A 15,038-nucleotide genomic window follows, 5' to 3' on the forward strand; every position below is an offset into this window, starting at 1 on the left:
AATAATAACTATTTGTGTTTGGATGTTTCGTAACGAATCCCAAAGTTCTATTCCGGAATTCGTCACAAATAACAAACCCAATGCAAGTCAATGGGGAACCCGAGCATTTTTCTTGTCATGCCGAATATTGGAATAATACTTGGCATTTAGCAAGCATTATCCAAACATGAATAGTTATTATTCACCCATCACTAATAATTCTACATATACTGTGTATGTATATATATATATGTATATGTATATATATATATATATATATATATATATATATATATATACACACACATACACAGTACAGACTAAAAGTGTGGACACACCTTCTCATTCAAAGAGTTTTCTTTATTTTCAGGACTCTAAAAATTGTAGATTCACATTGAAGACCTCAAAACTATGAATTAACACATGTGGAATGAAATACTTAATAAAGTGTGAAACAACCGAAAATATGTCTTATATTTGATTACTACTTTGCACACTCTTGGCATTTTCTTGATGAGCTTCAAGAGGTCGTCACCGGAAATGGTTTTCCAACAGTCTTGAAGGAGTTCCCAGAGATGCTTAGCACTTGTTGGCCCTTTTGCCTTCACTCTGCGGTCCAGCTCACCCCAAACCATCTTGATTGGGTTCAGGTCTGGTGACTGTGGAGGCCAGGTCATCTGGCGTAGCACCCCATCACTCTCCTCCTTAGTCAAATAGCCCTTACACAGCCTGGAGGTGTGTTTGGGGTCATTGTCCTGTTGAAAAATAAATGATGGTCCAACTAAACGCAAACTGGATGGAATAGCACGCCGCTGCAAGATGCTGTGGTAGCCATGCTGGTTCAGTATGCCTTCAATTTTGAATAACTCCCCAACAGTGTCACCAGCAAAGCCCCCCCCCCACACCATCACACCTCCTCCTCCATGCTTCACGGTGGGAACCAGCCATGTAGAGTCCATCCGTTCACCTTTTCTACAAAGACACAGTGGTTGGATCCAAAGATCTTAATTTTGGACTCATCAGACCAAAGCACAGATTTCCACTGGTCTAATGTCCATTCCTTGTGTTCTTTAGCCCAAACAAGTCTCTTCTGCTTGTTGCCTGTTCTTAGCCGTGGTTTCCTGGCAGCCATTTTACCATGAAGGCTGCTGCACAAAGTCTCCTCTTAACAGTTGTTCTAGATATGAGAAGGTGTGTCCAAACTTTTGGTCTGTATGTGTATATATATATATGTGTGTGTGTGTGTGTGTGTGTGTGTGTGTGTGTGTGTGTATTTATGTATGTATGTATGTATGTATGTATATATAATATATACAGTTAGGTCCAGAAATCTTTGGACAGTGACACAATTTTCGCGAGTTGGGCTCTGCATGCCACCACATTGGATTTGAAATGAAACCTCTACAACAGAATTCAAGTGCAGATTGTAACGTTTAATTTGAAGGTTTGAACAAAAATATCTGATAGAAATTGTAGGAATTGTCACATTTCTTTACAAACACTCCACATTTTAGGAGGTCAGAAGTAATTGGACAAATAAACCAAACCCAAACAAAATATTTTTATTTTCAATATTTTGTTGCGAATCCTTTGGAGGCAATCACTGCCTTAAGTCTGGAACCCATGGACATCACCAAACGCTGGGTTTCCTCCTTCTTAATGCTTTGCCAGGCCTTTACAGCCGCAGCCTTCAGGTCTTGCTTGTTTGTGGGTCTTTCCGTCTTAAGTCTGGATTTGAGCAAGTGAAATGCATGCTCAATTGGGTTAAGATCTGGTGATTGACTTGGCCATTGCAGAAGGTTCCACTTTTTTGCACTCATGAACTCCTGGGTAGCTTTGGCTGTATGCTTGGGGTCATTGTCCATCTGTACTATGAAGCGCCGTCCGATCAACTTTGCGGCATTTGGCTGAATCTGGGCTGAAAGTATATCCCGGTACACTTCAGAATTCATCCGGCTACTCTTGTCTGCTGTTATGTCATCAATAAACACAAGTGACCCAGTGCCATTGAAAGCCATGCATGCCCATGCCATCACGTTGCCTCCACCATGTTTTACAGAGGATGTGGTGTGCCTTGCATCATGTGCCGTTCCCTTTCTTCTCCAAACTTTTTTCTTCCCATCATTCTGGTACAGGTTGATCTTTGTCTCATCTGTCCATAGAATACTTTTCCAGAACTGAGCTGGCTTCATGAGGTGTTTTTCAGCAAATTTAACTCTGGCCTGTCTATTTTTGGAATTGATGAATGGTTTGCATCTAGATGTGAACCCTTTGTATTTACTTTCATGGAGTCTTCTCTTTACTGTTGACTTAGAGACAGATACACCTACTTCACTGAGAGTGTTCTGGACTTCAGTTGATGTTGTGAACGGGTTCTTCTTCACCAAAGAAAGTATGCGGCGATCATCCACCACTGCTGTCATCCGTGGACGCCCAGGCCTTTTTGAGTTCCCAAGCTCACCAGTCAATTCCTTTTTTCTCAGAATGTACACGAATGTTGATTTTGCTACTCCAAGCATGTCTGCTATCTCTCTGATGGATTTTTTCTTTTTTTGCAGCCTCAGGATGTTCTGCTTCACCTCAATTGAGAGTTCCTTAGACCGCATGTTGTCTGGTCACAGCAACAGCTTCCAAATGCAAAACCACACACCTGTAATCAACCCCAGACCTTTTTACTACTTCATTGATTACAGGTTAGCGAGGGAGACGCCTTCAGAGTTAATTGCAGCCCTTAGAGTCCCTTGTCCAACTACTTTTGGTCCCTTGAAAAAGAGGAGGCTATGCATTACAGAGCTATGATTTCTAAACCCTTTCTCCGATTTGGATGTGAAAACTCTCATATTGCAGCTGGGAGTGTGCACTTTTAGCCCATATTATATATAGAATTGTATTTCTGAACATGTTTTTGTAAACAGCTAAAATAACAAAACTTGTGTCACTGTCCAAATATTTCTGGACCTAACTGTATATATATATATATATATATATATATATATATATATGTATGTGTAGAGCCATGGACATGAGCGCTGAGTAACTCCAAGACAAAGGGGAAAGGAGAAATACAGTATGTGCAAGGACAATCCAAACTTGCAAAGCAACAAAAATTGGCAAATATACAGTATATGATGTGCCAAAAAAAAAGGTAACATACACGACCATATGAAAAAAAATCAGCATGGATATCACTGCTTCTAATATATATTAGAGGTGATTACCTGCTGCAGGATTCAGGTTCTCATCTAAATTCTCCGGGAAACGTCGGTCACTGCTCACCTAGAATAGAAACCAGATCCTAGTAAGGTGAGGGCATGTGAGGCAGACGCACTACACTCCGCTCCGGCTACTCATGCTGAGATACCGGGAAAAAAAGCTGCATGCGGTGGACTTTACATTTTGCCTGCATTACCCTAATCTGGTGTTCAATGCTGGGAATGGTCTGTGCTTATAAATATGACCCGCAGCAAGAAAACGAGGGAGAAAGAACAGCCGCCGTGGGAAGGCCAGGTTTCTAAGATGGCACCGGCGGTTGATGCTCCAGCCCATGATAGAGCGGCAGACACCACTGCAAAGCTGAAGAGATTTGCCAGTCTCTGTGTTCCCTTTGCAGCTGATCACCCAGGAGCGGAACGGAGTAAAGGGTGCTTTACACACTGCGATCTCGCTTGCGATGTGACACGCCAGATCGCAGATGCAATATGCCGAGATCGCACATGTGACCGGCGCTATAAAAACGACCTATGTGCGATCTCGGCAGATCGGATCTGCCATCTGGCGTGTCACATCGCTAATGAGATCGCTAGCGATGTCGCAGCGTGTAAAGCACCCTTTACAGTCAGGGACAGGAGATGCTACGTATCCGGGCAATATGGTGTCGACTCGTAAAAGTGGCATTAGTTGCCCACACTAGTTGGCCCTCTTTCAATGTTATCATGCCCCCTGTGGGTGTGGTAACATGTTTTCCATGAGCCGGCGTCAGTGCAATGCCTGGAAATCTTGCGCATGCGCACGGCTCATATCAGTAGAGTCAATACGGGTGTATGCGACGCAACTCAAGAAAAACATTACTGAACTTGAAAGGGTTCAGAGGCGGGCTACTAAAATAATAAATGGAGTGGGTGCATTACAATACACGGAAAGGTTATCAAAATTAGGTCTATTTACTCTAGAAAAGAGAAGACTTAGGGGAGACCTAATAAATATGTACAAATATATCAGAGGGCCATATAGAGATCTCTCCCATGATCTGTTTGTACCAAGGACTATGACAAGAACAAGGGGGCATTCTCTTCGATTGGAGGAAAGAAAATTCCTACATCAGCATCGAAGAGGGTTCTTCACGGTAAGAGCAGTGAGGCTCTGGAACTCTCTTCCTGAGGAAGTGGTGATGGCCACTCACTGAATGAATGTAAGAGAGGAATGGAGGCTTTTCTTGATAGCAAAAGTATAGAAGGTTATAAATAGCATAATCTTACAGGTAGATAGAAGAGCGACCTAGATTATTAGAGGAATGGGTGGGATGCAATACCAAGACAGGTTATTAAACTTGGGGTTATTTAGTTTGGAAAAACAAAGGCTTAGGGGGGATCTAATCGCAATGTATAAACATATGAGGGGACAGTACAGAGACCTTTCCAAAGATCTCTTTACACCTAGGCCTGCGACTGGAACACGGGGGCATCCGCTACGTCTCGAGGAAAGAAGGTTTAATCATAATCACAGACGAGGATTCTTTACTGTACGAGCAGTGAGACTATGGAGCTCTCTGCCGCATGATGTTGTAATGAGGGATTCACTACTAACATTTAAGCAGAGCCTGGATGCCTTTCTTGAAAAATTTAATATTACCAGTTATGTATATTAGATTTTATGACAGGGTATTGATCCAGGGAACTAGTCTGATTGCCGGATGTGGAGTCAGGAAGGAATTTTTTTCCCCATTGGAGCTTATTTGACACATTGGGGTTTTTTTTGCCTTCCTCTGGATCAACATGTTAGGCTACGGGTTGAACTAGATGGACTTAGAGTCTCCCTTCAACCTTAAAAACTATGATACTATGAACCTTCAGAGAGGCGCACTGTGCATGATCGGAAAAACAGCTTCTGCATTGCCTTTATTAAACAAGACCTCCAGAAAGTGAATGAAAATATGGAGGAGAATCAGCTGTATGGAAATCAAAATGCCGCAGTCAAGTAAAGATCTTAAAAAGACCAATATCTCCCTCCTAATGGATAAGAAAGACAATCTAGAAAAAAGATTGTGCAGACATAATTTAAGGCTGGCGGGTCCCTGAAAAGCTGAGGGCAAAGATCCAGTAACATTTTTAAAAATTCCTGCTAAATATGATAGAGAAGGATGCACTCTCCCCTTTCTTAGCAATTGACAGAGGTCACAGGGATCCCTCAAGACGTCTTCCAGCAGGCGCTTCACCATATCCAGTTCTCGTGAGGGTACTACATTTTCGGGACAGAGACGCCATCCTGAGGAAGGCCTGAGATATTGAAGACCTATATTTCAAAGGGTGCAGAGTCTCCGTAAATCCGGACTTCTCTGATGAACAACAACGTCGGGCAACGTTTTTTGATATTAAAAGAAGGTTTAGAACCATTTGAGTGTCTTAAGCGGGCTTTACACGCTGCGACATTGTTAGCGATGTCGTGATCAATAGCACCCGCCCACGTCGGTGGCGTGTCATGGGGTGATCGCTGCCGTAGCTAACAATATTGCTACGGCAGGGTCACACGCAAATACCTGTTCATCAACGTCGCTGTGGCCGCCGAACAATCTCTCCTTTAAGGGGGCAGTTCGTGCGGCGCCACAGCGGCGTCACTAAGCGGCCGCCCAATAGAAGCGGAGGGGCGGAGATGAGCGGCCGTAACATCCCGCCCATCTCCTTCCTTCCTCATTGCCAGTGGCCGCAGGTACGATGTTGTTCTTCGTTCCTGCGGTGTCACACGTAGCGATGTGTGCTGCCTCAGGAATGACGAACAACCTGCACCCAACGAGATTTTGAAAATGAACAACGTGTCAACAATCAACGATTAGGTGAGTATATTTGATCGTTAACAGTCACTCGAAGCTGCTACACGCAACGACGTCGCTAACGACGCCGTATGAGCGTCACGAATTCCGTGACCCCGACGACATATCGTTAGATATGTCGTTGCGTGTAACGGGGCCTTAAGACTCCTACTGATGCTCTATCATGGCTGGATGCTAATGAAACCCCCCCCTGAATAAAAATACAGTTATGCAACCTAGCACAATAATTATGTTCTTAAAAATTTTAAAAATTAAATAAAAAAAAAATGTAAGAAATGCCCTTAAAAAATTGGTAAATATATGGGAACATTGGCTAAGTGCCCCACGTCTGGCCTCTGAAAATCTCCTTAGAAACACTATACTATATATATAGATTTGTATATCCATCTCCGTATCTTAAATGAATAAATATTATATATGCAGCCCTAAATTGTAAATGCAAGATATTACTCAATGGGAAAAGGTCTATTCCATGTACAGTAAATACATTAATGACCAGAATCCGGGTGAGTAAAGTGGTATGTGTATCTTTCTTTTTATGAAAAGTAAAAGTCTACAAATATAACTGTATAAGACAAAGGTGAGATTTATACAAATGTAAAACGGTTTTATTCGCTTCACTGTTTTCCATGTATTTATGTCCTACTATTTGTAATACGAAAACAAAAAGTTTGTGAATTGTTTTTTTTTAAAAAAAAATGATCTTATTTTAAAAAGCATACTGGTAAGTCATGAAATAAGCAAGAAAAGATTAATGTTACCCTGGTCCATGTTCAGTCTGGTCCTTGATTGCAGCCAGTCTTCTCTTTTGCGGTAACCCTGGGTGCCTTTTATGTTTGCTAGCCCAAAAAGGCGTTCAGGGTGCTAGACGCAGAAGTGCAGACCGTCCTAGTCTGACTACCACAGATGACTGGACTGAACACTGGTGGGGCGCAGCGCAAATCTTTTGATCAATTCTACTTCACAGACTGATATGCAATCAATTAACAATTGCTGAGTATCCAACCTTTGGAACCCTCAAAATCTTGAGAAATAAGGAGCCGCAGCACTGTAGCGGTCTCAGTATTTTTTGGCCCCGGCACCCAGCTTTACAGACAAAGATAGCTGGCGCTATTGTGAATACATTTTCCAGTTTGGGGCTTCCTCTTGTGGTCAGTGCTGGCGGTGCAGTTGATTTGTGGAATGAAAACCACACACCTGTAGAGGACTGGCAATCAGGGTCAGATTGGGCTATTTAACTGAGTAGTTTTCTCTTGTTACTTGCCGGTGCTCAACGGGCTCCTGTGTGTTATGGACATTCTGTAACCAGCCCTGCTCACTACCAGAACATCTCTCAGAAAAGTGGTCTTTGTACCTCTGCTGTTTGTTTTCCAGCTTCTTGTTGTTTTTTTCTGCTTTGATACTAATGCTTAATTCTTATTTTGTCTGTGTGGAGTTCTTGGTGGAATGGGACCATTCCCTGCTGGTGAGAGTCTGTATACTAAAGCCTGCTTTACACGTTGCAATTAGTTGTACAATCGCAGTTGCGATGTGACACGCCCAGGTTGCATACGGGATCTAATGAGATTTCACGTAGGTCGTTCATTTGCTGTCACACGAGCGTTAGTAGTCTATGTTAAATTGATCAATTTTATGTGCGATCCTTTAGATCATGTGTTCTGTGACGTATGCATTGGGCACCTTTTTTTTTTTTTTTTATTTATTGACTTGCCAAGCGTGTGTAATGTGTAGGGATGCGTTTTTACTGTGTCATCTGCCATTCAGCTCTGCTACATGGCCGCTGACAGCAGACACAGACAGCCATGTAGCAGAGCTGAATGGCAGATGACAGCAGACACAGACAGAGCCGCACAATCAGAATGAACTCGGGTGAACCTCACCCGACTTCACGGTCATGCTGCGGCTCTGTCTGTGTCACGCCCTGATTAGTGGTCACCTGTGAAGGACTCACCGGTGACCGCTAAACTCCTGAGTAACTGAATTGAGCAGCCCTCTCTCATATACTCACCGATCCCCGATCCCCGGCTCTGCACGGCGTTCACACTGCTCCGGCGGCTTTTACTATTTTGAAAAAGCCAGCCGCCCATTAAACAATCTCGTATTCCCTGCTTTCCCCGCCCACCAGCGCCTATGATTGGTTACAGTGAGACACGCCCCCACGGAGTGACAGGTGTTACACTGCACCCAATCACAGCAGCCGGTGGGCGTGTCTATACTGTGTAGTGAAATAAATAATTAAATAATTAAAAAAAACGGCGTGCGGTCCCCCCCAATTTTAAAACCAGCCAGATAAAGCCATACGGCTGAAGGCTGGTATTCTCAGGATGGGGACCTCCACGTTATGGGGAGCCCACCAGCCTAACAATATCAGCCAACAGCCGCCCAGAATTGCCGCATACATTATATGCGACAGTTCTGGGACAGTACCCGGCTCTTCCCGATTTGCCCTGGTGCGTTGGCAAATCGGGGTAATAAGGAGTTATTGGCAGCCCAAAGCTGCCAATAAATCCTAGATTAATCATGTCAGGCGTCTATGAGACACCCTCCATGATTAATCTGTAAATTACAGTAAATAAACACACACACCCGAAAAAATCCTTTATTAGAAATAAAAAACACAAACATATACCCTGGTTCACCACTTTAATCAGCCCCAAAAAGCCCTCCATGTCCGGCGGAATCCAGGATGGTCCAGCGTCGCTTCCAGCGCTGCTGCATGGAGGTGCCCGGAGCTGCAGAATACACCGCCGCTCCGGTCACCTCCACACAGCAACTGAAGACAGCCGCGCGATCAGCTGCTGTCACTGAGGTTACCCGCTGTCACTGGATCCAGCGGTGGCCGCGGGTAACCTCAGTGACAGCTCAGCTGATCGCGCTACTCACCGCCGCTCCTCTCACCTCCACGCAGCAACTGAGGTGAGTAGCGCGATCAGCTGAGCTGTCACTGAGGTTATCCGCGGCCACCGCTGGATCCAGTGACAGCGGGTAACCTCAGTGACAGCAGCTGATCGCGCGGCTGTCTTCATTAGCTGCGTGGAGGTGACCGGAGCGGCGGTGTCTTCTGCAGCTCCGGTCACCTCCATGCAGCAGCGCTGGAAGCGACGCTGGAGCATCCTGGATTCCGCCGGATATGGAGGGCTTTTTGGGGCTGATTAAAGTGGTTAACCAGGGTATATGTTTGTGTTTTTTATTTCTAATAAAGGATTTTTTCGGGTGTGTGTGTTTATTTACTGTAATTTACAGATTAATCATGGAGGGTGTCTCATAGACGCCTGACATGATTAATCTAGGACTTATTGGCAGCTATGGGCTGCCAATAACTCCTTATTACCCCGATTTGCCAACGCACCAGGGCAAATCGGGAAGAGCCGGGTACAGTCCCAGAACTGTCGCATCTAATGTATGCGGCAATTCTGGGCGGCTGTTGGCTGATATTGTTAGGCTGGGGGGCTCCCCATAACGTGGAGCTCCCCATCCTGAGAATACCAGCCTTCAGCCGTATGGCTTTATCTGGCTGGTTTTAAAATTGGGGGGACCGCACGCCGTTTTTTTAAATTATTTAATTATTTATTTCACTGCACAGTATAGACACGCCCACCGGCTGCTGTGATTGGGTACAGTGAGACACCTGTCACTCAGCGTGGGGGCGTGTCTCACCGTAACCAATCATAGGCGCCGGTGGGCGGGGATAGCAGGGAATACGAGATTGTTTAATGGGCGGCCGGCTTTTTCAAAACAGTAAAAGCCGCCGGAGCACTGTGAATGCCGTGCAGCGGCGGGGATCGGTGAGTATATGAGAGAGGGGTATAGACTGACATGGACAGAGAGTGAGGGACAGAGATAGTGACCGACTGACAGAGATTAGTGAATGACAGACATTGTGAGGCGCTTCAGAACGCAGCTTTTCAGCTGCACTCTGAAGCGGACCTTTTTTAAGCTGCGGTGCAGAGCGCACACCTGCGCACATAGCATCAGACACCAAAATCGTATGAGGGATGTCACACGTTACAATTGACTAGGTTCGTGCAACAAAACGCTCAATTCTAGACAAAGATACGATGTGTTTGCGATCAACGGTTTTGCGTTCAATCCTGATCGCACGTAGATGTCACATGCAGATACCTCACAAACGATGCCGGATGTGCGTCACTTACAACTTGACCCCAACGACGGATTGTGAGATATATTGAAGCGTGTGTAGCGGGCTTAAGTTCCATGATTCTGCAAGATATTGTGTTTGTCATGCTTTGTATTAATTCAGTCCCTCATCTGTATTAGTGTTTTTGGATCCCAGTGACATTTAAGAGCTGATACACTGGGGGAGAGGTTGTGTGTCCTCAGGATTTTTCCATATCAGAAGTGCTGGTATTTATTAGGGTTTTTTATGGTTGCAGACAGTGCTCTTTCCTATCCTTTCCTATAAAGATAGTTTGGGCCTCACCTTTGCTGAATCTGTCTTTCTAGCTTTGTAATGAGTTTTTCTATATCACCGTAGCCTTTACATGTGGGGGGCTATCTATCTATCTTTGGGGACTGCTATGAGGCAGATTAGCTTTCTTATATTTTTATCTGTGAGAATATTTAGTTGTCCGGCTGTGTCGAGATGACTAGAACATCATAGGCTCGTCCCACGGCTACTTCTAGTTGTGTGTCAGGATTAGGTCTGCAATCCGTTAAGGTTCCAGCCACTCTGTTACCATTTGGGATTCCGCATTTTTTGATCCTCCTCGGTCCCTGAATCATAACATGGCACAATTTCAATGAATGAGGCAAGTGTCCAGGAAAACTGAAGCTGATTCCTCACTGTGGCCCTTTCATTATGAAGATTAGAGGTGCCCAAAGGTCAGACCCCAAAGGGAATTAATCCTAGCAATATGTATTGCTTACTAAAGTAGGGACATCCATTGAAGCCGATTGCATAATATAATGGTGTCTTGAGCCGATTAAAAATATACCCTTGTTCTCAACCCGAGGTATCAACTTTAGTATTGCAAACACGGTTTTCTGTTGGGGATAAGTGTCGGTTAAAAATATTTGGTTCTGCTTATATCCATGCAAAGGCAAGGATCTAAATCTAGCATCAGATATTGGAGAACTGAAGACTTTGGTCGCAACGTAGTTTTTGGTTTTTTTTGTTTTGCCTTGACGTGTTGGTGACAAATTCTTCAGACTGGGTGCACGGTATGTGGTGGTGCAAATTTAATGATGCGTATTTTTTATCTCTTGCCTTTTTGCGCCTTTGATAAAGTCAGTAAACGTTAAAATGTCACAGGTTAGTCTTGAACTTCTCCAAAAGCAAAAAAATAAATAGATTTTGGACTCCACTTGGTTATTTAAGTACAATTGCACAGAGTTTGCACAGAGTTTTGCAATATTTTGCAAAATTGCAAATCATAAATTAGAGTAAAGCATTTGGGTAACCAGAACCACAGCCAAAGTGGTAAAAAAATTTGATGAAACAAAGTAAAAAGTTAAGTTATTAAAAAAAGCAAATTCAATAATGAACAAGCCGCAAAGAATAATAATCTAATATATAAAGCTGAGTGTATGTATGTGTGTATGTCCGCTAAAGGAATCCGCACCATTGCATTTACAATCCCGAAATTTTACACAGACACCACATGTGACTTAGGGAATGTCATAGACTATGTTTTGACAGGAAAAATTAACCCCGCGCTTTCCAGTTACTCTCCAAAAAAACTGCCTCCATTAAACTGAATGGAGGTGGGAGCTACAGGAACAAAATAAACTGTTAGTATAAGAAGCTTATGTGTGAGGTAATAAGATGTCAGTAGGGAGATGGATAGAGAGAGACAGAAAGAGACAGAGACAGACAGACAGATAGAGACAGAGAGAGAGAGACAGGGAAAGAGAGGACAGACAGAGAGACAGGGAAAGAGACAGAGAGAGAGACAGACAGTCAAAGAGAGAGACAGAGGCAGACAGACACAGACAGAGAGACAGGGAAAGAGGCAGGCAGACAGGAAAATACACAGAGAGACAGACACAGACAGGGAAAGAGACAGAGACAAGGAAAGAGACAAGGAACGAGACAGGGAAAGAGACAAAAACAGAAAAAGAGACAGAGACAGACGGGGAAAGAGACAGAGACAGACAGGGAAAAAGACAGATGGAAAAGACACAGACAGGGAAAGAGACAGGAAAGAGACAGACGGGGAAAGAGACAGATGGGGAAAGAGACAGACGGGGAAAGAGATAGATGGGGAAAGAGACAGACAAGGAAAGAGACTGATAGACAGACACAGAGATAGAGAGAGACAGACAGAGAGACTAATACAGAGACAGACAGAGAGATAGACACAGTCAGATAGAGAGATAGGCACAGACAGACATGGATAGAGAGAGACACACATGGATAGAGACAGACAAACAGAGACAGATAGGGAAACAGACAGACAGACACACACACACACACACACACACACAGAAACAGACACACAGTGACAGACACACAGAGACAGACAGAAACAGAGACAGACGGACAAAGACAGACAAACAGACAGAGACAGACAGACAGAGAAAGAGACAGACAGAAACAGATACACAGAGACAGACACACAGAGACAGGACACACAGACAGACAAAGACAGACAGATAGACAGACAGACAGATTAAGACAGACAGCTAGACAGACAGAGACAGATGGACAGAGACAGACAGACAGACAGACACAAACAGATGGAGACTGGGAGACAGACAGAGAGACAGTTACTATCCCGGGCAACGCCCGGGTACTACAGCTAGTAATAATAATAATAATAATAATAATGTCACTGTTAGTAACATTTTTACTCCGGAGAAAGTCGCAAAAGCAATGATGATTGGTCCCATTAACTACGTAGGGATTTTCTGAGGATCCCGGTAGATCTGCCACCTCTGCTGCCGTCGTTACCTTGCAGCATCTCCCAATTCCCAGCCGGCCGCTCTCATCTTATCTCATTACACAATTAGCCATTTTGTCATTGTAATGAGAGGAACATGAGGGACTTGTGCCAACCGTCTGGTCACACACAATACGGCTGAGTGACTATTACTCAAGAGGCAGGTGGTTCAGTGTGATGGTGCAGACCGTGAAATCCAAACCGGTGGTGGACAAAGCCGGCGCAATCCTACACCCCTCGGTTGCAGCACACATAAGGTGGCATGTACTGAAACCAGTACAAGAGGCAATGGTGCTGGAGCTTATGGTGTCATTGAATATTCCCTATGATTGTCCCTTACGGCTGGATTCTCTCCTCACACTGCGGGGGGGGTGGGGGGGGACAGAAGGAAAACTAAAGAGACTTTAAAGATCCCCTAGCAAAAATTGTTGTCTGCTGCTTTAAACCTCCATGCTTTACACTGCACCTTTTTTATGGATTTCAGATTAGATTCATCATTTGTGCTTTTTTTTTGTTATTTTTCTTTTTTTCCACAAAATTTATCTTTTTGAATTCTTTTGAGTATTATTAACTTAGTATAAAGTCAAAAACTTTATTTTTCCCCGGCCTTTTGATCACTTTTCCATTTTTTAGATCTAGAGTAAAAATTTTACTAAGGCCCCCTTCACACGTCCGTGATAAAAAAAACGCACCCTTGTCACGGTCTGTGTTGAAGGTGCGCATGGCAATCCGTGTGTCGTGATTTTGGCACACGTGTGTTCTCCGTGTACTATCCGTGATAGCACACGGAGATCAGGAACTTTTTACTCAACTGTCACTGGCGCTGCTGACCCTGGTGCTGCTACTTCCGGGTCTGCAGTGCAGTGAATATTCATGAGCATAATGAGCGGGCCTGTAAGCAAAGAGACAGCAGCGGCGAAGACAGCGCTGGAGACAGGTGAGTATAAAAAAAAAATTTATTTCAAAAACACGTGTTTTCTCCGGTACGTGTCACACTGATGTCACACGGAGTACATCAGTGTGCCACTCGTGCTGCTGGAGAAAAATAGACATGTCTCTGTGCGGAACAAACGGATACGCGTGTGGCCACACAAACACACGTCCATGATAAAACATTGATTTTAATGGGTCTGCGTATGTTCGTGTCTCCGGTACGTGTGAAAATGGATGTCATTTATACTGGAATCACTGACGTGTGAAGGGTGCCAGGTTGTGACTATTTTTTTTTTTTTTTAACTATATTTTTATTCAAATTTTTCAATAACATAACACTGGCATAAGCGAATTCAGCATTGTAAATTCAACATTACATTGTCATATTTGATCATCCCAAATTCCATACCAATTTTTAAAATCAATAACCGTAACATGGCAAGATAAAGCAAAGGAAAGCAGCGACCCCTTAACCCATCATTCTTATCATTCCCCCCATTGAACCCTTGTGAACATGGTAATGACATATAATAAAGAAGTCCCACTCAAATCGGTTATTTCCCCCTCTCCTTTTAGTCAGCTTTCGGCCTTTCCTCCCCCACCTCCAAGCCATCCAATGTATCCTTCAATTTTTCAGTATGATACCAGACTGTGTCTTTGAAAGGTGACATAATCCTGACTATCTCCTCCCGAGTACAATAGGCCAGTATGAATTTCTTCCATTTGTTAAAGTGCTGTCGTATTCTATCCGCCCTCCTTTCTGCATCCAATCCTTCTATTTCAAGAAGATGCATGAGCTGACCCAAGATCTCTTCAATCGCGGGGACCCTAGACTCCAACCAATTTTTTAGTATCGCTCTCTTGGCTGCCAGAAGTATCACATGTATAAGTCTGGGTGGGTTAGTCATCTTCCCTTTGGTATCGTTCCCCTCCTCCCAATGGTGAAAAATAGCGAACCCAGGTGAGAGCCGAACTTCAAGACCCCACACCTTTTGTATACAACTTTTGATCTGTGACCATAATGGACTCAAATGGGGCAGGACCACAACCCGTGAAGGAGATCAGTTCCACTACTCTTACACTTAGGGCAATACGTAATCCTGTCTGGCTTTGTTGCTGATGGAGGGAGATTAAAACCATAAATTGCCTTGTGCATAATTCTAAATTGGGTTTCTCGCCAA

At 43.9% G+C, this 15,038-nt stretch overlaps 1 protein-coding gene across 2 annotated transcripts in view; it reads right to left on the reverse strand.

Annotated features, from left to right (window-relative positions):
* LOC142244982 (uncharacterized) overlaps positions 1 to 15,038 on the reverse strand; it is a 48,394-nt gene that overhangs the window by 12,492 nt on the left and 20,864 nt on the right. For both annotated transcript variants that reach the window (XM_075317142.1, XM_075317141.1), the window contains one exon: positions 3,198 to 3,255. In XM_075317142.1, the coding sequence (XP_075173257.1) occupies positions 3,198 to 3,255 (58 nt within the window). The remainder of the gene's footprint in view (positions 1 to 3,197; positions 3,256 to 15,038) is intronic.

Source organism: Anomaloglossus baeobatrachus, chromosome 7 (genome assembly GCF_048569485.1).
Source record: "Anomaloglossus baeobatrachus isolate aAnoBae1 chromosome 7, aAnoBae1.hap1, whole genome shotgun sequence".
Classification (NCBI taxonomy): Eukaryota; Metazoa; Chordata; class Amphibia; order Anura; family Aromobatidae; genus Anomaloglossus; species Anomaloglossus baeobatrachus.